A 22,174-nucleotide genomic window follows, 5' to 3' on the forward strand; every position below is an offset into this window, starting at 1 on the left:
TTTTAGCAAGACTGGAAATGCTTTAAAACAGAGCATGCTTTTGCTGCAGAGCCTAAACTATTTGGTTAAGGTGAGGGAGCAAGGCAGAAATAAGACTTTTTGTGCAACTCCATCTGTAATTAAAATGAGTGCTAAGTCATCATATGAAATAGCAAATATTTGAAATTACAACTATTTACTCCTAATTTTAAAAAAAAGGTTTTTGTAGTGCTCTTTTTGAGGCCCCTGCCCTGCCAGTACTGAGGAAGGTGCTTAGTCGACCTACTGAATTAAGCCTGTACTGTGGGCTATTCCACCTGAGTGGTCTCCAGACTGGGACGCAGGGGGTCAAGACAGAGATGGGCTGTTGGCACCACCCGGGTCTGGTTTGCCCTTTCTCATCCATGAGGAGACTGGCCCAGAGCCTGGAACATCTCTCCCGCGGATCTGGCCAGAGCCAGGGGGTCGGCTTCATTTAAAGCTGGTCTGAGCTGCCCCTTCCTGGCTGCTTTCTAAGGCTGAGGCTCGGTCGGGGAAAGCGACGCGCGCCAGGACGCTTGGGTTCTAACGCGGGAGAGGGCGGAGCTGCGAGGCCGCGGCACCCGGGCACCCAGGCTGGCATACCCAGCTGGCACTTAGGCCTTGTCGCGGCGGACAATGCCGCCCAGCCGGCCGCACTACAACTCCCGGCGCGCTCCGCACTCGCTCGCAGAAGCCAAGGGGACCCGGCGTGCTCTGCGCTGGCCAGCCTGACAGCCCAGCGCACCCCTCGGCCCGCTCAACGACCTGGGGGGAACCAGCGTGCAAACCTCCTCTCGCGCCTTACTGTCCTCCCCTCTTTTTTCCAACTGCCTGAGATTCGGCCACAAGAATAGGAAGCAGTCTCCTAAATTCAACCCCGTAGAGTCGGAGCCAGCCAATAAAGTACGCAGAGTCAGGCCACGTGACAGTAGCGGGGCGGTGCTCCGGCGGCCCCCTAATCTCTATGGTTTTGGCGCCTCGCTAGAGGGCGTGTGGTCCACTGGAGGACTCCCTACATTCTTCCTCCATTACCTCACTGCCTCCGGTGGCTGCTGGGATACCGGAAGACTCGGGTCCCGACTCGGCTCAGTCCTCCAGCTGCCCGGGGAATACCTCTAGCAGTTCTTCCCTGCCGCCACCGCCGCCCCGCAGCTTCCTCCTCCGCCCGCCCCCTGCCGGCCTTCTTGGCCCCGCCCCGTCCGCGCCGCGCGTCCGGCCCGCCCGCGGCCCGCTTCTCTCGGGAGCCCCCACCCAGGCGCATGGCTCCATGAAGCAGGAGGAGGAGGCAGAGCGCGAGAGGTCCCGTCTGCCCCGGCTACGTCTGGGCCAGGAGAAAAGGTGGGAAACTCGGTCCGCGCCGCGCCCTCTTCCCCCGCCCCGCCGGGCCGCCCTCTCTCGCTCTGCCGCCGTGCCCTCCGGGCCTCCTCACTCCGCGGCGACTGGAGGGGCCGGGGAGCGGGCCCCCCGGGTTCGGGGCGAGGGTCCCGGGGCAGCGTGGGGAGGGGCTCCCGAGCGGCCGGGGAGGGTGGCGGCAGGCTGGGCCTGCGGGCCGCGTGTGCCCACCGGGGGGCGGGCGGGGCGGGAGACGCGCTGGGGAGGGGGTGGGCGGACGCCCCTGCCCCGGGCCGCGAGGAGAGGCCGGGCGAGGCCAGGCGAGGCTCCCACTCTTTTCTCCACTCCCTCCTGGAAACAGTCTCGGGTCGTGTAAAGTTTGGTGGTCTCCGGCGCCGCCTGGCGGCCCTTGCCCCCCGTCCCGCCGCCCCCTCCCCCGCTTGGCGTCTGGATTCCACCCCCGCGGCTCGGCCTCAGCTGCCCTACCCGTCGCTGGGTCGTCTCCCGACTCCTCCTAGCGCCCCGCGCTTTCCTTCCATCACCTTTTTCTTACCTTTTACCTTTCTCTCTACCCGCTTGGCCCCTCCCCGCTCTGGTCTCTCCTCTACCCTCTGTATCTCGCCCTTTCTTTGCTAAACTCTTTAACACGCACGCTCTCGCCTTTCATTAATCTTTTTTTTTTTTTAAACCCCACTTTCATTCTCTCTTTCCTTATACACCCAAAGTCCCTATTTCCACCTGATATTCTGTGGGTTTTATTCCTCCCTCCTTCCCAGGCTGTGGATTTTGCCCTTCATTACTTGCCCTCCTCCGTTCCCTGTCCTGAGCTGAACTCCTCACTTTGCCACACTCTCTCACCCTTATCCCTCTGGGCCTATCCTCTTTCACTGCCCTCTCCTTGGATAGAGTGGGTGGGGCCTGGAGTCTCCTGTTTACATCTTTGGGAATAACTCATATCTACTACTAGGGGGTGGGGAGAGTTGGTGAGATTGTGAAAAGATTTATGCCAGCCTAAGAGTAATGATGACTGACTGTTACCCACAGTTATCATCTCCATCTGGGATAACAAGATGGCCTGTCCTCAGGACCCTGACATGCGGTCCAGTAATCCTTCAGCACCATGTTTGCAGAGAATTTGGGAGTCTTGTTTGTAGTCTGAAACCAGTAGAAAACCTTGAGATGGTGTATCTTGGCCTGAGAGCAACTTCTGATCTAAATTAGTGGTGGAGGAAGTTTTAATGTGTGTTTCATGTTCAGGTTCAATAAAACCTTTAATCTTCCTTGTCCTCCGTTCTTGGTGTTGACCTCAGGAACCAGGTGATTTACTGCAGGGGGCTGCCCTTGCCACCTTATATTTAGATTTTGAAATGTTTTGACTTAAGGAAAACCTGTTCCTTAGCTTTTTTTTTTTTTCCTTCCTAGAAATTACTCTGTTGTAGTCCTTTCAAAAACCATCTCTTACCTCCTCACTGCCTTGGTTTCGTTCACTCACTGCACCTGCATTTCCATCTTAGGTACAGGAAGAAGGAATGGAATCAGAAGGAAGAAAATTCATTTCAGAGACAAAATAGCTCCCCTCCTCTGTTATAGCTGTTCCCCTGACAATACAAACTTTCTGCTTTCAGTGAGTATTACCTTGGACATACTTAGAATGGAATTGTGTTGCTTTTATTTTTTGTCTTGTTGGTTTTAGGCCTGTGCTTGGACTAGAATATATGTTTACTTTGTTCATTTCTGATTATCTACTTACATGAGTGTCCTAAACTTGATGAATCCTTCCACTTCCACTTGCTCGCTTTTAAAATAATTTTAATTGGTAAAAAACAAGTTTATTTTCCATAACCCTGTTAGAGTAACTTAGATGGTTTTGTAGCATTACACTTACCCTTGGGTTGCATAAAGGTTCGCCTCCCGTCCCTTCCCAAACTACTCTTTAAAGACAAAGATCTTAACTCAGAGGTTAATACAGTTTCTATCAAGGTCAGTGATCAGATGTCTTCCATATGGTTATAATTTTCAGAGAATTTTGGAACATTTTGCCCTAAATCTGCTAGGGTGATACTGTTTTCTTAAAAATAACTAAAATTTTACATGTAAACAGAGTTCTGGGAAATTTTTTATTACTGCTGGGTCTCCTCTGATGGTATGCAAACACTTGGAAAAAAGTTTTTCAGAATGCTTCATATCTTATTGGAGCCTCACAATCTATCTGTGAGCAAGGCAGGGGACAAATATTTTTATTTTACAAATGAAAGAACTGAGGCCCAGAAAGATCTGGCATCCTGCCATAGCTCACATAGTTAAGGGAGGGGATCTAAAAAGAAAACAAAACATTTGATTTCTTATATTCATGTTTTTCCTTAAGCTAAGTTCACACGAAGGTGTATAGTATTGTGTGTTTTTCTAAATCTGTAAATTTAAAAAGCAGTTGTATAGGCAGATCTGTTTTTCTCAGGGAAAATTTTTACACAGCAAATGTTTCAGATATGTATGTGTGTATGATTGGCTTTCAGAAATACAGAGATGATTATTTGAAATAATGTCCAGAATGTTTTGTGGGTCTTTCATCTGACTATTTCTTGGAATAGTTCCTTAAGTAGGCCAGAATATAGCTTACGTGCCATTTCACTACTCAAATAATTATTAAATTGAATTTCAGTTCACTTCTGTGTCACAAAGGAAACAGCAGTCTGTTCCCTTCTGTATAAATTTGGTTTGAATAGACATCTGGACACTAGTAATAACAGAAGAAAATGCAGAGAACCACCCCCCTCTTTTTCTTTTTGCCTTTTTCCTACCTCCCAAGTCTGTTTTTTTGTTGTTGTTGTTGTTAAAGGTCATGCCCCTGAATAGCTATTTTGAAACTTGTCTTCCAAAGGTAAACCTATTTTTTTTTCCTACCTCCAGCCTTTCTAGATATTTTTATCTAGAAAATTATTATTGGTTATTGGAAATCTAACTATTTTGACTCAGTAGTTCTGTTAGCACTCTATATATCAAGATTTCTGTAATAGTAGTGTATTTAGCAAATTTAGTTTCTTTTTGTTATATGCCTTCAAACTTAAAAGAGGACATTTGTAGAATAGAACTGCACAGCTGTAAGCCCAATATTCCTTATACTTCCTGGCATCTCACAATGAAAAGATCAATGGATGACTTATTAGAAGTATGGGTCTCCAAAGAGGAAAAGCATCAAGGTCATTAGAATAATAACCCCATATTAATAGTAATAGTAGACGCTTTAATAAATAGTAGTTCTATGCAAAGATCAGCTAGATGTTTTTCATGTCTTACTCAGTGAATGCTCACAGATAAACCCTCTGTGGTAGCAGGAGCCTACATCCACAGAGACGGACAGCTTGCCTGAGTCTGCATAGCCTGTACCTGCTAAATCAGATTTGGGATTTGAGCCTAGATGGTGACCCCAAAGCCTGGACTCTGTCCTCTAAGGATGGGAGCTGCTCTGGGAAGGCATCAGCTTGTTGTTTTCAGTGTACTTTGGAGCCTTGGAAGGGACCCCCAGTGAGGGAAGAAGGCCCTCCTACCCAGCCAGCCGTGTCTGTCAGGATGCCCTCACACCCTCCCCTCAGCACTGGTCTCCACATCTTGTTTATAAATATCAGCAATTTATGACACATCATTTCCATTAACTTCTGAAATTGTAAATTACCCTCCCGACAAATAATGCTTTTAAAGTGCTCCATCATTTAAAAAAAGTAGGAAAGTTCTTGTCACATGCAGTTTAGAAACTAAGCACGTCGTTTGGAAGGAAAGCCTTGAGCAACCTACAGGTAAGCAGCCCCTGAGGCCAAGCCTAGGACTGACCAACTGCTGTGATTTGGCAGAGAACAGCTACCAGCATAAACCCAACCACGAAGTTAGTGTAGGGGTTGTTTGACCTGATTTTTAGCATGAAGTTAGTGTAGGGGATATTTGACCTGATTTTTAGAATGAATGGTCCACATTAGCTATCCATTTTGCTTGAATTAAACCACGCCTTGGTTTGGGCTGAGTAGAATTGACATTGTTGATAAGAATAGATACTTGTATTTCAGTCACCTTCAGCTTCTGACACACTCAACAGTCAGCCCCTCGTGGTGGAACAGAGTAAAGATCAGGCTGTTCCATAAATACTCGTTTTATTAGAAAGGCTAACTTAAATGAAGTTGCTGGGAGATCTGTAAATAAGATTGTTGGTGTGTGTACCATATGCAGGACGCTGGGTTAAGTGTTGTGGGGAAAAAAAACGGAAATGCAGCCCAGCTTCTGCAACTAAAGGTACTGGTGAGTTCAGCACTGGCTGGAATTCAGACGGCTTTGTACTCACCTTCCCCTCAGGCCGCAAAGGTGCCTTTGTTGTGGACCCTCATGAGGGTCAGGATCCCTTGAGCACTGTGTGTCAGATAAAGGGCATGATGACTTTCAACACTGAGAACAACTTCACTGGACACTTGCTAGGTAGGTTAGGAGGCCTTACGAGGTAAAACAGTGACTCCTGTTACTTCCTCCAGCTCTTTGTGGAAGTATGGATATTGTCTCCATCTGGTAGAAATCCAGTTTTAACTAGCTTGTTCTCATTGTTTGTTCTAAAGTAGATGGAGTGTAGGAAAATGACATCACTATTATAGGCACTTAAAATGGCCCTGAGGTTAGCTTGAAGTTAGCCAGGTGAAGGCTCCAGAAGGGTCTCTGTGGTATATGTGTTTATAAAGCAAGGATTTTTACCTGATTCCAATTACTTGAGATGAACCAACTTGACAGTAGCCATTCGGTTACTCCCATGACTGTTGCTGGTAGTTTTTATGACGTTTTGGGGAAGGGTGAGAACAAAGGCATAGTTTTTAAGAGAGGTAGAATATGTATGTCCTTAGGGGTATTTTTAGTCGGTCACAGCAGGTTAGTCTATTGCACTGAAATTATTCTGAGGGATCTTACACTGTGCCCTCAAAAACAGAGCTGTTGGAGAATCAATGTCTTTTGTCACTGTGGGGCAGTCCTGGGAGCCAGGTCTGGGACACTTAGTTGTGGTGAGGAAGGCAGTGGCACCCCACTCCAGTACTCTTGCCTGGAAAGTCCCATGGACGGAGGAGCCTGGAAGGCTGCAGTCCATGGGGTCGCTGAGGGTCGGACACGACTGAGCGACTTCACTTTCACTTTTCACTTTCTTGCATTGGAGAAGGAAATGGCAACCCACTCCAGTGTTCTTGCCTGGAGAATCCCAGGGACGAGGGAGCCTGGCGGGCTGCCGTTTCTGGGGTCGTGCAGGGTCGGACACGACTGGAGCGGCTTAGCGGTAGCAGCAGCCCACTTCGTTGGAGTTGGGTTAGGAGAGTCTCACTGAGAGGGAAACCTGATGGAGTGGATAGGCAGTGGTTGCTGTGTAAACAAAAGTACTCACTACCAGCACCTTCACGGTCTGTACTGTTCAGTTAATATTTGCTTTACGCTGACATACACGTAAAATTTTGGCCCATTTAAAAAACAAACCTTAAATAATTCAGTAGGGTGAGGGAGATGGAGTAAGTAGGCTGTGGATGAAATAAGTTTGGCCCTTTGTTGAAAATTATTAAAGCTGAGTATTGGGTTCATTATACTCTTTTACTTTATGTTTGAAGTTTTCTATAGATTTAAGTTTTATGGAATAAATTTTAAAGAAATGCCTTCTAATATACTTTTGATGCAGAAAGTCTCTAACTCTGCCTTTAGTCACTAATTGAGAATATTGATTGAATTGTTTGTTTAGTGGCCTCCAGAGAAAACTTGGTCCTGAGGATCCACAAGGTTTGGGTTGGCTCTGTTGATTACAAATCACAGTTGGGGATGGTGTGGGTGAATTGCTAAATGTAATCTCTTGGTATGCCCCGCTACAGAGCAGTGGTTGTGATTATGGGTAGGCCAGGGGTCTCCAGCTACAGGCCTCAGACCAGTACCTCCTGTCAGATCAGCGGTGGCATTAGATCAAAAATAAAGTGCACAATAAATGTGCTTGAATCGCCCTGAAACCAGTCCCTGGGCCAGAAAGATTGGGGACCACTGGTATAGGCAGAATCTTCCTGAGCTTGACCTCACCTGCCTTGGCGTGGTTTGAAAACCCACTGCTGTGTTACGGGGTGTTTCACCCATCAGAGAGCTGATGGCACCTTGGGAGGAACACCTGAGTTACTACTATCTCATGACATTTCTCTCTTCTTTCAAGCAGCCTATGGTGTAAGGAGAATGAGGAAGGATTTCTTTTTTTAACTTACTGTTATTTCATCCCTTCTCTTTGCTTCTTTGAAAGTTGGGACTCTAGAGGCAGAGCCTCAGGGCCCTATTGGTGCTGTTAAAGCTCTAGCTCTCGAGAGAAGGTCCCTCTGCTTCGTTGAACACATGCCCTAAACCTTCTGCCTACAGTTACGCCGAGGAGGACAGTCAAGTAAAGGCTCGGAGGCCAGTGACATTCCTTGTGGACTCAAGTGACTATGGCAGGGGTACTGGTCATTGTCACGGTGATGGCAGAGCTTTGGGCTTAGGTTTTGTTTTTTTTCCCCCTGCTCCTCCTTTTTTTTTTTTAAATTATGTTGGCTGCACTGTCTTTGTTGTGTCTTGAGGGGACTCTCTGGTTGTGGTGTGGGGGCCTTCTGTCATAGAGCACGGGCTCTAGAGCCTGCAGGCTCACTAGTGCAGTGCACAAGCTCAGTTGCTCTGAGGCATGTGGGAATCTTAGTTCCCCGACTATGGGTCAAACCCATATCCTCTGAATTGGAAGGTGGATTCTTAACCACTGGTCCACCAGGGAAGTCAGCTTCCCTCGGCTCCATTTTTATGGGCAAAATTTTGCAAGCTATTCTTTTAGTTTTCAGTATACCCTTGATTTTTTTTCTTTTAAATCACGCCCTTAGCAAAGGGACTGAATCCAGTGGATATTATTGGCAGGCTTCGTTCTTGTTTGTGGCATGGTGGGAAGACCCAAGCCTTGTAGTCTGACAGGTAGATTGTGGTCCAAATCCTGACTCTGCCACTCAGTGGCAGTTAATGGCACCTAGTGCCACTTAGTGGCAGAGTGTCTTTCTTATTAAACCTAAGTTTTCTCCTTTGTAAAATGATGGTAATATCATCCTTGCTGGGTGGTTCTGAGGATTAAGTGAAATCCTATTTAAAGAGCATCTGTTCGGTGCTCTAAGCCTTGATTGTGCAGCAAAGTCCTAGCCTTCCCGGAGTCTCCCCCTGTGGGGGGAGCAGTCAGATGAGAGCCCAGATGATAAGAGCAGCTAACTTTATGCTAGAAACTGTATGGAAGCACTTCATGTAGATTAAACTCAATTCTCTAACAGCCCCATGAAGCAGTTCCCAGTTTGCAGAAACTGAGGCATAGAGAGGTTAATCCTGGAAGAATCACATTTGAACCCAGGCCATTTGAGTCTGGAGGCAGCATTTTTAACCAGGACCTCCTGCTCCCTCTCTTAACAGTCTGAACAAGACAGTGATATCCACACTTAGAATCATTGGAGGTTTTAGTGTATCACATGCATGAGGCTTTCTCAAAAAGAAGCCTGTTGCAAGCTAGACATCGAAATGTGCAAACTATTACTCCTCTGCTAGAGACAACTTTCTTCCAAAGAATTGTGCTAATACAAAAATGTGTATTTTGTTAGGGATCAGGATATATCAGAAACAAAAGCACTATTTGTAAAATTTTTGTGTCTCATTCAATCTAAAGTGACAAGTTGTGTTTGTGGAAATAATGGCATTGGAAACGAGTATGCACTTACCTAATTTTATTTAAAAGATTGTACACATTACAACCAAAATACTATACAATACAGTAGAGTAGTGCCTAAAAGGGCAATTGTGTGCTGCGTGTTCAAATTAAAGAGAAAATTTTAGATGAAAATTGTATATTTTGAGTAGGAGGCTAAAACTAAGTGAAAAGTGAAAGTGAAGTTGCTCAGTCGTGTCCGACTCTTTGCGACTCCATGGACTGTAGCCTACCAGGCTCCTCCGTCCATGGAATTTTGGACCCCATGGAGTGGGTTACCATTTCCTTCTCTAGGGGATCTTCCCAACCCAGGGATCAAACCCGGGTCTCCCGCACTACAGGCAGATGCTTTACCGTCTTAGCCACCAGTGAGGCCCTTAAAAAAAAAAACCAACATGTAGTGATTTGTGAAAAAAACAATACATTTTTCTCAAGTTAGCAGGATTTTAACTTTGGTATTATCAACATTGAAATAACTAGGATCTATTTTCATGAGTCTCAATTATTGAAATAGATAACAGAAAGAATCTTGGTCATGTTACAGCTATATATCTTTACCTTGGGCTTCTTAAGAAAAAGAATTTAATGGAAAAAGATTCCTTCCTCCCCTGTATCAGCTGGAACTCTGGTTTCCTGGCCCATCTGATGCCACGTTTTGTCAGACTGATGGCCTTGCTTCTCTGCCGTGCTGTGACAGGGCAGAAATGGCCGCCTCACAGAAGGACTGAAGCTTGGGTCATTTGTGTGAATAAAGGTTTCTGATTGGTTGTAGCTTTTTTTGAATCGGGTCTTGAAAGTATAGAAGTGTAGAAATTGGAGTACGTTCAGAGGTGAACCAAAGAAAATAAGACCGCAGGATCGCTGTGAGGACGGAAGGCGGGCGGGCGCCTTGTGTTAGCGTGCTCTCGCCAGAGCAGCGGCTGCTCTTCATCCTCGCAGAGGTCTGGAGCTAAAGTCACATAGCTAAGTTGAGGTTAGTGATGAGGAAAATGCGGAAAGGATGTGGTTAACAAGGAAAAACATGAAAGTTCCTCTGGGGTTCTTTAGAAACAGAGTGGTTCAATTTGGAGCCTGTAAAAATGCAGAGAAAGCGTCCTGATGAAGAGCCTGTCAGGTCAGGTGCAGTCTTTCAGTCAGTCTCCAAGTGTCCCCATTCGCCTGCAGACCGGCTGCCACTCTACCTTCTTTCTGCCCGAGGAGACCTGGGCAAGAGGGAGCTGTCTTTGGCCTGCCTCCATCCATGATGGTCATAACCTTTATGGAAAGTGAAAAATAGCTTCCCCTCAGGTAACGGTTGGGCGTCCCTGGTCTGGAATGCAGGCTCTTGCAGCCCACTGGTCTGACACCCTTTGTGAGCAGTGTGACCTGTGTGAGAAAGAACTCGATGACTCCTACCCCTTCCATGTAGACCCTTTCTCTGATTTTTGTGTTCTTCTAACTAACCATTTGAATTAATGCTTGGGTGTTCTCTTTTGGATTAGGGTTCTGCAGCATTCCAGACCTCAAGCACTGAATCAGGATGGGAAAAAGACGTTGTGTTCCTCCACTTGAGCCCAAGCTGGCAGCAGGTTGTTGTGGGGTCAAGAAGCCTAAGTTATCTGGAAGTGGAACGCACAGTCACGGGAACCAGTCCACAACTGTCCCCGGCTCTAGTTCAGGACCTCTTCAAAACCACCAGCATGTGGATAGCAGCAGTGGTCGGGAGAATGTGTCGGACTTAACTCTGGGACCTGGAAACTCTCCCATCACACGAATGAATCCCGCATCGGGAGCGCTGAGCCCTCTCCCCCGGCCCAATGGAACTGCCAACACCACCAAGAATCTGGTGGTGACCGCAGAGATGTGCTGCTACTGCTTTGATGTCCTCTACTGTCACCTCTATGGCTTCCCGCAGCCACGACTTCCTAGGTTCACCAATGACCCCTAGTGAGTAAAGCAGTCACGCGCTGGGGACGGTGAGAAAGGCATGGCACCCTCTTTCTGGGGTCATTTTCTTGCAACGGTCTTCTACTTATAAAAAGCTTTAACATGGTTTGGGCAAAGGTTAATGGGAAAAGAATGATGAAAAATATCCTGACAATATCCAGAATATCAAAAGTGGATACTAGGCTACGTTTGAAGGAGTTGTTGGCTTGTCGTTAAAGTTACATTCTGGGAATCAAGAGAGTTTTGATTTTGCTTGTCTTTTGGTTTCATATGGCAGTGGGTAGGTCATTCAGACCCTCATGTGGAGAAGTCAACCACCACACCATTGCAGACCCAGGCATTGCTGAAATCCGAGTGAACTACCAGTGTCTGAGGGCCAGGCTGGAGACGAGGAGCTCATTCAAGAGTCTCATCACTTACTGTCAGTCCCGTGGGGCTGCCAGCACCCCACCAAGAATGTCAGAATTTGTTTTGATGTTTTTAGTTCCAGACTCTCCCAAGTTCCCGTGAGGTGTTAGTGACTTAAATAAGGAATATGTGTATGTAAAGGGTGAAGTCAAGTGAAGAAAGGCATGCTAAGGCTTGCTTTCTCAGAACTGGAGGCAGCTTTGAGGTGCATTTAAAGAGCAGTGCTGCTTTTTAATTTTTTTAGGAGGTGCTTTTAGAGGACTCACTAAGAACTGTTAGTGCCATACTGAGGGCTGCATGGGGAATAGACAGGCATGAAGAAATAGTCCTTGCTCTCAGGAGACTTGAGTTGACAGATCACACACAAAAGCTAAACCGGGTGTGCCTCACAGTGTCTGGGCAGAAGTAGAGGGGAAGTTAGTCTGTGATTGTGTCAGGGGAAAGGAAATGAGAAAATGTGCTTGCTTTTTAGGGAAGTATTCCCATGTGACATCTGTGGACAGAAAAGTCCTAACTAAGTAGATGGAGAGTCTGAGCCTTGATCTGAGTGGGATTAGGTGTGTCCCTTGCAGGAGAGGGACACAAGACTTTGAAGAGTAGGTGGTGACCACAGTTTGTAGGCTGTGGGGACAGTGGAATTGGAAGGGTTTTTGAGGAGGTTTTGGAACATTAACTTTGGCTGGTGCTGTTCAGGTGTTTTACTGAAAGGAAAAGATGGGTAGGTGGGAGATCTTGCCTTGTAATAATGATCAAAGGTAACTTTAAAGATGTAAGTTGCTTTTTAGCAGTGTTAACTCAAGAATCTTAAGACGTAAAGGCATAGGAACATGGAAGAATTTTGGGAAGAGGAGGCAGCCCCGTAACCTGTGTCTAAATATCTATTATTGTCTATTTGATGTAGCCTAATGGAACATGACTTTAGCCTAGAAAGTGGTAACTTCTGCTGAAAATAAGCTTTAAAAAAAAAAAAGAATTATTTATTTTTGACTGCATTGGATCTTAGTTGCGGCCCGTGGGATTCTCTCTCATTGTGACGCTCAAGGTTTAATTGTCCCTCAGCACGTGGGATCTTAGTTCCCCAACTAGGGATCAAACTCATGTTTACTGCATTGGAATGCAGATTCTTAGCCACTGGAACACTAGGAAAATCCCAGAATAAGACTTTTTTAAAAAAAATTGATTTACTTGGCTGCGTTGGGTCTTGGTTGAGGCACATGGGACCGTCATTGCATCGTCCAGGATATTTTGTGCGGTGAGCAGACTCGAGTTGTGCTGCTCTGGTGCAGTAGTTGTGGCAGGCAGGCTTGCTGCAGTGGGATCGAACCCGTAACCCCTGCGTTGCCTGGCGTGTTCTTAACCACCAGGGAAGTCCACAGAATAAACTTTGTCGGGGAGACTTTTTTTTTCTGGAATTTATAAACAGAAGAGACAGAAATAATGATGGGTGCAGTATGGGGTTGAGGGGAGAAGGTGTGCAGGCCAGTATGTCTTCAGGAAGGATGGAACTGGGAGACACAGACACAGAGAAAGAGGGTAAACAGGAGGAGGAGGATGTGGAGAACTAGCAGAAAGAGTCCTGAGCAGAGGAGGAAGGAACAGTGTGTCCATGTGGAGTGGAGCGGAGCTGAGAGCAGGGGCTGCAGGAGCCCCTCTCCCTGAGCCTCGTGGCCACTTCCTCTCCGTCTCCACCTCAGGGCCGCACGGTGCCCGGAGGCCGCAGCCTTCCAGACAGCCCACATCAAAGAACAGTTGTGTTGGGGAAGAACAGGCGGACAGGGATAAAGCCAAGGTTTTCTTCTCTGATTGCTGCGTGCTTGCTCTTTCAGTCCACTCTTTGTGACATGGAAGACAGGGCGGGACAAGCGGCTTCGTGGCTGCATTGGGACCTTCTCAGCCATGAATCTTCATTCAGGACTCAGGGAATACACGCTAACCAGGTAATGACACCACACATGAGATGGGTAGATTATTTGCAAAATTTGAAAATAACTGCCTGTTTCTTCTGAGTGGTGAAGCTTGAGTGTTTCCTTTTTGATAGTCAGGAGCTGTGGGGGCTTTAATCTGGTGAGTCACTTAGCAGTTCAAGTGTAGACAGTTAGTAGCATCATGTTGTTTTTAGCATGTTCGTGCTGATGGGTAGTGAATGTTTTCTGCAGAGCTCAAGAGCCATAAACTTTCAGGTTCATGATGTTGGCTCCCAATTCCGGAGCAGCCTCACTCATGTTTTCTGTCCCCTCCAGTGCACTTAAGGACAGCCGATTTCCCCCCCTGACCCGAGAGGAGCTGCCTAAACTTTTCTGCTCTGTCTCCCTCCTTACTAACTTTGAGGATGCCAGTGATTACCTGGACTGGGAGGTGAGAACAGCCGCATTTGGAACTCTGCATCTCTCGTTGCATTTGGGTTCGGGTTAGTACATGGTAATGTATCTCCTTCATTGAGCAAGGGTATAAGCATGTGAGAGCTGAGGTCAGAGGCAGTTGTAGGCAACCTGGGTGACAGAAAAGATACTTCGATATTAGAAGCAGAAAGAAATCCCTTTCTTACCAGTCTACTCTCTCCCACGTCCTTTTCCCATGTCTAATAAATAATGGGATAAAGGAGAACATTCTTGATTCTTCTTGGTAAGCCCTTGAATAAATGTTGTTATTACGAGCCACATGTGAAAAGTCAGGAACCCTGATCAAATCCTGTACCCTGTTCTTGAATATTAAAGGTGGAGCATTCATGATTATTGGATGCGTTATTGAGAGAATTGATTTATGTAGCCTCCATAGTCTCAGCGAGGTGGCTCCACATAGTCTCCCTTTCCCTGAAGCAGCAGTTTCTTCGGCTTCTATGCCTGAGAGAGAGTCAGTCATGAAAAGCATGAGGCTCCCCTTTTCTCAGCCCTGGGTCAAGCTGGTCAGGGGACAGTGCCAATTTACATGAGGATAATTGAAGTTCCATTAGAGTAAGTAAACGGCACTTATTGGTTGTGTGTTTTTGTAGGTTGGGGTCCATGGGATTCGAATTGAATTCATCAATGAAAAAGGCGTCAAACGTACAGCCACTTACTTACCTGAGGTTGCGAAGGAGCAAGGTGAGTTCGACAAATGGAGTGATAACCTCCGTAGTGTTGTCAGGCAGAGGGCGGGCAGTGGGCCGTGCTGCCTGTCGGTGCAGCGGACTGCGTGTGAGTGGCTGGCTTTCTCTCCGTATCTGTCAAATTCTTACAGAATAAGAAGCTCCCCAGAAGAGCTGGGAAGGAAAAGGGGTAAATACTTGTCAGGTCATCTGTTTCACTTACTTTCAATGAGTAGTAGTATTTCTTGGCCCCAAAACTGCAGTGGTAATTGTAGAAAAAAAGAACCCAGTTGTTCCTTCAGTGGGACACTAAAGGTAGGAAGTGGGTTGGACAGGTTTTCTCTTTAAGAGTATTTAGAAGAATACCTTAAAATGGTGCTTATGCATTCTGCAGTGTACAACCCAATTTTCTTTCTTTCTTGGAACTAGTCTTTTTTTAAAAAATAATATCTAGTAGTTAGGTATGAAACTGAAACAGAGGAAAATACTGAGTTCAGTATATCAATGAACTGATTATGTGGAGAGGTATTGCCTTGTTGGTTCCTGTCATGGAAAGCAGTGGGGATATGGCTTAAAAAAGAGGAAGCCTTTTAGCCACCTCTTTGAGGTCATAAATCTGGCATTTCTGTCCAAGGAGATGGACCAGGAACATTTCCTAATAGTGAGATGTGATAATGATTTAGGTAAATAATTAAACACTTTTTCTATTTGGAAACTGATTGGGAAAATTAAAATCAAGGCACCTACTGCAGTGATTTATGGAGTTCTGTTTGGTTTTCAATTTGATATATTTGGTTGTATCTGGAGAAAACATTTCTAGAACAACACAGCAGTAGATGTGCAACAACTTTCCCATCCTTCCCAAGGGAGTAGCTTCTGTCCTGCTGTCGAGTCTCTAGTAGAAAACGACTCCTGGAAATCATCAAAATGCAGCAAGGCCACGTGAAGGAATGCAAGCTGCAGAATAGAATTCTGCTTTCTCCCAGAGCAGCCCTGGTTACGGCACTAGGCCAACTAAGTTGGGACCATATTTGCTCCTAGATAGTTGTCCTGGGATCATACCTGACAGGAAAGACTCAGAAGAAGGGGAAGGCCACTGATGGTGTGTGCTGGGCATCCTCGCACGTCTCGGGCTCTCCTTGGACTGCCAGTGAAGCAGACAGGACTCTGGGATGTGGGGGCCACGCCCAGCCTGCCCTGCCCCCAGCGGGTCCGGCTGCTGCCCTCCTGTCACTGTGTTAGGGCACTGCCTGCCTGGTTTGGTGTCAGTGCCCACTGACCTCCGTGTGCCCGTCTTCTCCTCAGACTGGGATCAGATCCAGACGATAGATTCCTTGCTCAGGAAAGGTGGCTTTAAGGCTCCAATTACCAGTGAATTCAGAAAAACCATCAAACTCACCAGGTAAACCACTGTCTCATTTTCCTTGTCATTTTAACTTAGTTGGGGTTGGATGGAAGATACTTTTGATAGACAGGGGAAGAGAAAAATGTTCCCTGCTAATGTCTCCAAACCAAAGAAGTATACGTGAGGTTGAAGCTCTGAGGAAGCAGTGGCAGAGAAGGCAGAGACTCCCCAGCATCCTGGGCGTCTCCACAGCTCAGCTGATGGCATAGTGGGGGCAGAGTAGCTGCTGAACAATCGTGGGTGTCTTTACCAGACCCACTTGTTGGGAGGCTGAGTGGGAAGGCTGAAAGCAGGGGAAAAGGCTCTTAATAACAGAAGTCCTGGATCAGCCGAAGTCACCACATGCAGTCAGGTGGCGTGTTGATGGACTAGTAACAAGGAAACGCCTCTGCCTGTTAGGAGCAAATACATCTATGGCGGGGTCTGTAGTAAAATCTGCATGAACTGGACCCTAAATCCCAGCTCCACCACTTCCAGCTGTGTGACTTGGGCCTCTCTGAGCAGAAAAAAAAAAGCCTGCCTTGGGGTTGTTCTAGAGTGTGGTAAGGTAATGTGTGCAGAAATTTTAGTCTGGGGCCAGGCAGTATTGTAGGTGGTCAGTAGGTGTCGGTTCTCTTCCCATCCCTATTGAAATTGGAAATCCTGAGAGGTGTAGCTTCTGTGGGTTTGTGTGGGCCTCTGTTGGCCTCTTCATCTGTAAAATGCTGAATAATCATGTAGTAACCTCACAGGTCTATTTGGAAGATAACCCCATGTTTTTGAAATGCTTTGGATTCCAAAAAAGAAAAATCTTCAAATACAAAGCATTATTATTATCATTATTATTATAATTTATTTGAACAGCCATTTCCCTGTCAAAATTCAGGAATAATCACCTTGCAGTGGAGGAGTGATTACAGAGGGAAAGAGATGGCTCTGGGTAAGGATTGTCACACCCAGCTCCTGTGGTCTGTAGTAGGCTCCATAGGTTTGTAACACCCCATGCTTCGCATCCTGACTCATGGCTCTTTTTAGAGCAAGGCCAAAGTGCTATGAATTCTGTTCTGATGACCCTGTGATATATGATATGGCACATTCATCTGGGAAGTGAGACCCAGGATCTTTTAACCTGCTTCATCAGAATTTGACCCAGAATTAGGTATCTGTGCCCCTTTTAGTTATAAATAACTTGTTTGTTGCTTTTCTGCAAGTTGAAGTTGCATTTCTGTCAAATTTATCACATTTTAACCTGAAATAGATAATGCATTTTACACTGGGCATTGGTGCAGCCATCTTCCCGTCTGCCACCCATATAATTTGACCTTGAAATTCTTCATCCAGACCCTAGTAGCAGATTGCTTAAGAGCAGCCTAATGATAAGCATATGAAGTGTTTAAAGGTGGGATGTGCAGAAAACATTCTCAGGGGTGGACTGTGACTGTGCTTTTTCATCTTGTTCATTTGTAATAACAACACTGTTTTCTTGTGCTGTCTTTCATTTTCTGTAAGTAAGATTGCTCTTGGTCTTCCATTTTATTCTTTGAAAATGTGGAATAAGCTTTTGGTTTACTCTGCTGCGTGATTTTAAAATGAAGTATTGGGGGTTCCTAACACCCTTTCCTGTTTCCTTACACAGGTACCGAAGTGAGAAGGTGACAATCAGTTATGCAGAGTATATAGCTTCTCGACAGCATTGTTTCCAGAATGGCACTCTTCATGCCCCGCCCCTCTACAATCATTACTCCTGACACACGGCTGCATGACCAGTCACACCCCCCCGTGGCCACCAATGGCTATGACATCATTGGAGCAGATGCCTCCTCTTCCTGGTCCAGTTACTTCTATTACTGCACCATTTTATGATGCTAGCTTCCGTTGCCGAGTCTGCCTCCAGCTGACTGAGGTGGGAGGGGGGGCTTATATTGAATGAAACAGAACTTGAGGGCCCAAGCCTTATCTCAGCCTTTCCTCAATACGGGGTTCCGTTGGACTGGGGCTCCTCCATGCCTAGTGAGAATTCCGTGTGGGCTCAGAAGACTTTGGCATGCAGGTGCCGCTGCTGATTTGCTGCCTGTGTGTCTGACACACAGTGGAAGCTGGAATTGATGGTCCATGAAGGCTTACCCCACACACACCTGCAGCCTCCCCAGATCAAGTAGGTGTATTCCCCTGGCAGTCTGGGCAACGGAGACCAACAAGAAACATTTTTAGGTTGTTTTAAATTCCTTTTTTTAAACTTGCAGTTTATTGCGTACCGAGAGTTGATCACAACCTCCATGCTTCATAAGCGGACGCCATGTTAGGGGCAAACATGGGCACCATGAGTCCTCCGTGGCTCCTGGACAGAGACCCACCTCAAGATCAGAAGCCCTTTGGATGGCGTTGCAGATCTCATTGCTCAGTTAGCCTCGAAGGTTCTAATTCTCATCCCACTCTCAGTTGGATTTTCTGGCACTCGTCCTGCATCGAGTCTTCTGGTACTGGACCGAGCTCTGTGGTCTGGCCTGCTGAGGATGGACTGGGATGCCTGCGGGAGGCCCTGATGGCATCACTGCACGCAGTGTCAAGGGAGAGGCCTCTCCTCACCACCTGGCTACCTCACTCCTCTACTGGTAGCAGTGCCTATAGCTGGATCTAGGTTCTCAGAGACGTTCCAACAAGCACTTGGGTTGGGTTTTAGAAGGATACGTCGTCATAGGAGAGAATCCAGGGTCTCCAAGCTGTTTTTCTTTTCAGGCAAACATCCTGAGAGACCTGTAAGCAGAGGAGTTCCTTTTTCTAGTTTGCCTGTAGAAGTGGGAAAACTGTTAATGTTTCAGTCCTTTATGGGGACTTTAGAACAAAGCTGTGTAATTAAACAAGGTGAATCTTTATCTTGCCTAACACGCTAGGAAAACTTCACCCCACTGTGGCAGAGTTCCAAATAGCTTATTTTGTTTTAGGTCATTCATACTTTCATGTGGCATATTTCCCTTTCCCATTCTTGCTGATTCCAAATAGCTGTCAGCAGGTTTCTCCTTCCTCTTGCCTATTCTTCACTCATATGGTGGCAAAGTTCATAGAAGTTGGGAATTTGGAAGATGCTTTGACAATGTTGTCACAGAGGCACTGCTGAAGTGATTCACAGGGAGAGGTGGCCAGTTGGAAGAAAAGACCCTCCAGGTGATACACTGGTTTCCAACAATATGCTTAGAGAACTCTAAAGTGGATTGGGTGTCAACCCAGTGAACACAATGTTTTGATTTAATTTATTTTTAATGTTTATGTGGTAGTGGTGTGGCTTTCCGAAATGGGCAAATATTCAAGCAAAAGATCTTTTGGGTTTTCTTCTGCCAGGAGCGGGGGGCGGGGGGAGCAGGGACAGTCTGAGGAATGATACATGCTTTTCTAGGCATAGGAGTCCTGTTTCTTGAAGAGAGGGGTTAGGGTGAGCAGTGTGCTTGGCACCATCCTCTGCTGCTGTTAAGGATGTGGAATGTGCAAGGGAAGTGTGGGCTGATGTCCAGGTGTGCGGGCCAGGCTCCAGCACCAGCTCGCTGCTGGGCACACTCCCACATCCTGCCACCTTTCCCTCACAGTGTTAATGAAAACAGGCTTCTGAAGATGAAGGAGTTGTTTCATGATTTCCTGCTGCTGAGAATAATAAACGTCTTGTTACAAACAAATGTGACGACAGTTACTTACAGGTGCCATGGATTGATGTCAGGGTGGTCAGCTCTGGACTAAACCACCCATCTCCAATTTGTACAACAGTATTGATACATAGGGCTACACTCATTACTGTTCAAGTCTTCTATGTTAAAAGTTGTGTTTAATTTCTAAAGTTTAAAAAAAGCAAAAAAAATGGTGCTAAACTTTCACCCCTGAGCACGCTCAGTGAGACTGGTCATGCAAGCATTTACAGTGCCATGCTCTTTCAAGCCTATTTTTTCTTGTAGAAATGTTGCCCTATTTGTCTTTCCCAGTGTATAGTATTTTTTTTTTTTTTTAATTTTATTGAGGGTGGGGTAGGAAACCTGCCATTTAAGAAAAAAACAGAAATTTAAAACCCCAGGAAATGGGGGAAAAAAATCAGTGCACAAGAATTGGGCTTAAGCCCAGAACCACACTGAAGTGGGCTCAGTGGTTTTTGGAGTGAAGAAGCCTTACTCCCTGCACATTCCCTTATGCTCCCATCCGAGTCCAGCCATGGAGATGCTCGGGTTCCTCTGACTTTAGTAAGAGGACTCAGGAGTCGACCAAGGAAAACTGTTTGGCCCTGTGAGGAATGGCACTCAGTGTCTGTCCTGAATGGAGCCTAGTCAGGAAGTGGTCTGGAAATAAATGGTCATGGTCACCTTATGAAGATGTGTGGCAGGTGGCTCTCAGGAAAAATACTAAGTCTGGATCATCCATATGGCAGCTTTGCGTAGGGAAATGACAACTCCGAACTGGAACTGACCTGCCTTCCATGTTGCTTGACCAAAGCAGTGATGAGGGTGGCCAGTATATGTGGTGTGAGTGGTAGGTTTAAAGAGAAGGGAATGTTTTCTGCTCAGTGTTTCCTTTGTCCTTGGACTGCTCAAGCTGAACAGTAACCACTGTTTTTAAGGGACCAGCCCACTGTGGCTGGTTTGGTTCGGAGTTTGTTTCATCCCTAGCTGTGAGTGCCTTTCGGTCTGGAAAGTTGGCTTGTCTCATAATACCCACAGCTAGGACATTCTGTAATTTTGAATTGTCCTTGTTCTTCATTAAAAGAGAATGTCTTTGATCACTAGAGTTTATCAGTGTTGGATTGTTTCCACTGTGAGATTCTTAAACTTTTTCGCTTCATAATATTAAAGCAACTCATGTTAGAGACCATTTCAACACGAAAGGTTTGTAGTTCAGACATTACATATATTTTATTGTTTATAATAAAAATCATCTATACAGAAGTCCTGGGTGTTAATATTTGCACAAGATCTGTTTTCCATGGTATGTTAACACCTACAATTTCACTAACTGTTGATGTTATTTTCTATTGAGATCCTGGAACCTAGGGAGCTATTTGTTCTTTTTGTTTATTTTCATTCTTATTTCCCTGAAGCAAGAGACTTTGTATGGCCTTCAGTGCAAAGACTTTAGACCAATTCTTTGTATTACACTTGGTTGCCTCTTGGCTATATAACTTCTGAGTGCAAATCATTGAACTCGTTAACAAAGTATTGTAGAGAATAAATCATAATGGGTAAAAATTGTTCTTTGTCTTGTCTTTTTTTTTTTGAATAGTAGATAGTAATAGTAATTTTTGAATAGTCATTATTTAGAGATAGCCAACCTGATCATATTTATTCAGCCTGCATGTTTTTGTATGGTGTTGATCCCCAATAACCTTTCATTTTTATATTTTTTTGTGTGGTTGTTAGCAGTACCACTGGTTTCTTAAGAGCCAAATTTTCTGAACTAAGATTCATAGTTCTTAGATTTTCCAATGACGCTGACCTTGCCCAGAAAGCTACAACCTGAAAGGGGGTCGTGGGGAAATGCTCAAATTTAAGATAATTCATGAGGTTAACTAACCCAACAGTGACCCTGGGACATTGTGTGGTCTGACCTAAAGGAAAATATTTCTTAGTTTTGGATGGCCCAGAAAGGATAAGGTGTGTTTGGAGAAAATAGCAAGGAATAACTTCACACTTTACATTCATATACTGATATTGTTAGTCTTTGGCTGAAATTATTTGCATGGATGTAATTTTTTTTAAGATACCCAGATCCTAATCCCTGATTCTTGGCCACAGGTGTACATTATCAGGGTTAGATGATTTTGGAAATAGATTACAACTGATCTAAACCGACTGGGGTAATAACTCTGGAGTGTGTGAGAGGAATTTTGTTCCTTCAAGAGAAATTATGGTTCTAGAGTAGTATTTCATGTTTGTAATACCACCTGTAGTTAAACGGCATGGAAATCCATGTCTTTGTTGTTTTTTTTGTGGTAGTAAAATATAGAAGTGTTAGTTACATCTGACTCTCTGACCCCATGGACTCACATATAAAATTTGCCATTTTAACCATTCTGTTGTTTGAGAAATGTTAACTAAGCCATGTGGTCAGAAATCAGAGTTCTTGTAAGGATGGAGGAGGTGCTCCAAGTCTGCTCTAAATCTGCTTCCAGATAAATCTAGGGTCTGTGACCTTGGCTTGAATATCTGCCTTTGAAAGGCACTCACTGGGCTGGTTGAAGAACTTGACTCTGAGCCAATACAGTACAAAGAACCATAGTAGCTCTTGAGGAACTTAATGATCTCTTTCTCTGTATCTTCTGTCACTCTCTTTTATGATGGAAATTAAGTCCAGA

At 45.6% G+C, this 22,174-nt stretch overlaps 1 protein-coding gene across 4 annotated transcripts; it reads left to right on the forward strand.

The window, feature by feature from the left end:
• The first annotated feature begins 1,027 nt into the window (after nt 1-1,027).
• AMMECR1L (AMMECR1 like) lies at nt 1,028-21,070 on the forward strand. 4 transcript variants are annotated; one of them, XM_006061561.3, is made up of 9 exons: nt 1,028-1,338; nt 2,847-2,956; nt 10,552-10,996; nt 13,231-13,341; nt 13,645-13,759; nt 14,394-14,484; nt 15,774-15,870; nt 16,739-16,792; nt 17,489-21,070. In XM_006061561.3, the coding sequence occupies exons 3-8, from the start codon at nt 10,590-10,592 to the stop codon at nt 16,764-16,766; spliced, it is 849 nt and encodes a 282-aa protein (XP_006061623.1). In that variant the 5' UTR covers nt 1,028-1,338; nt 2,847-2,956; nt 10,552-10,589; the 3' UTR covers nt 16,767-16,792; nt 17,489-21,070. The 4 variants fall into 4 exon arrangements, with proteins under 4 accessions (XP_006061623.1, XP_025128756.1, XP_006061622.1 ...); XM_006061560.3 differs by lacking the exon at nt 16,739-16,792 and having other exon boundaries at nt 1,037-1,338; XM_044932256.1 differs by lacking the exons at nt 1,028-1,338; nt 16,739-16,792 and adding an exon at nt 1,638-2,649.
• Nucleotides 21,071-22,174: the final 1,104 nt, after the last annotated feature.

This window comes from Bubalus bubalis, chromosome 2 (genome assembly GCF_019923935.1).
Source record: "Bubalus bubalis isolate 160015118507 breed Murrah chromosome 2, NDDB_SH_1, whole genome shotgun sequence".
Taxonomy (NCBI): Eukaryota; Metazoa; Chordata; class Mammalia; order Artiodactyla; family Bovidae; genus Bubalus; species Bubalus bubalis.

Bases quoted from the DNA above. Each gene is read 5' to 3' on its own strand.
- AMMECR1L (XM_025272971.2), top strand. From the start codon at position 10,590: ATGGGAAAAAGACGTTGTGTTCCTCCACTTGAGCCCAAGCTGGCAGCA. The intron at 10,997-13,230 runs GTGAGTAAAGCA...TTGCTCTTTCAG, and splicing joins AGGTTCACCAATGACCCCTA to TCCACTCTTTGTGACATGGA. The intron at 14,485-15,773 runs GTGAGTTCGACA...TCTTCTCCTCAG, and splicing joins TGAGGTTGCGAAGGAGCAAG to ACTGGGATCAGATCCAGACG.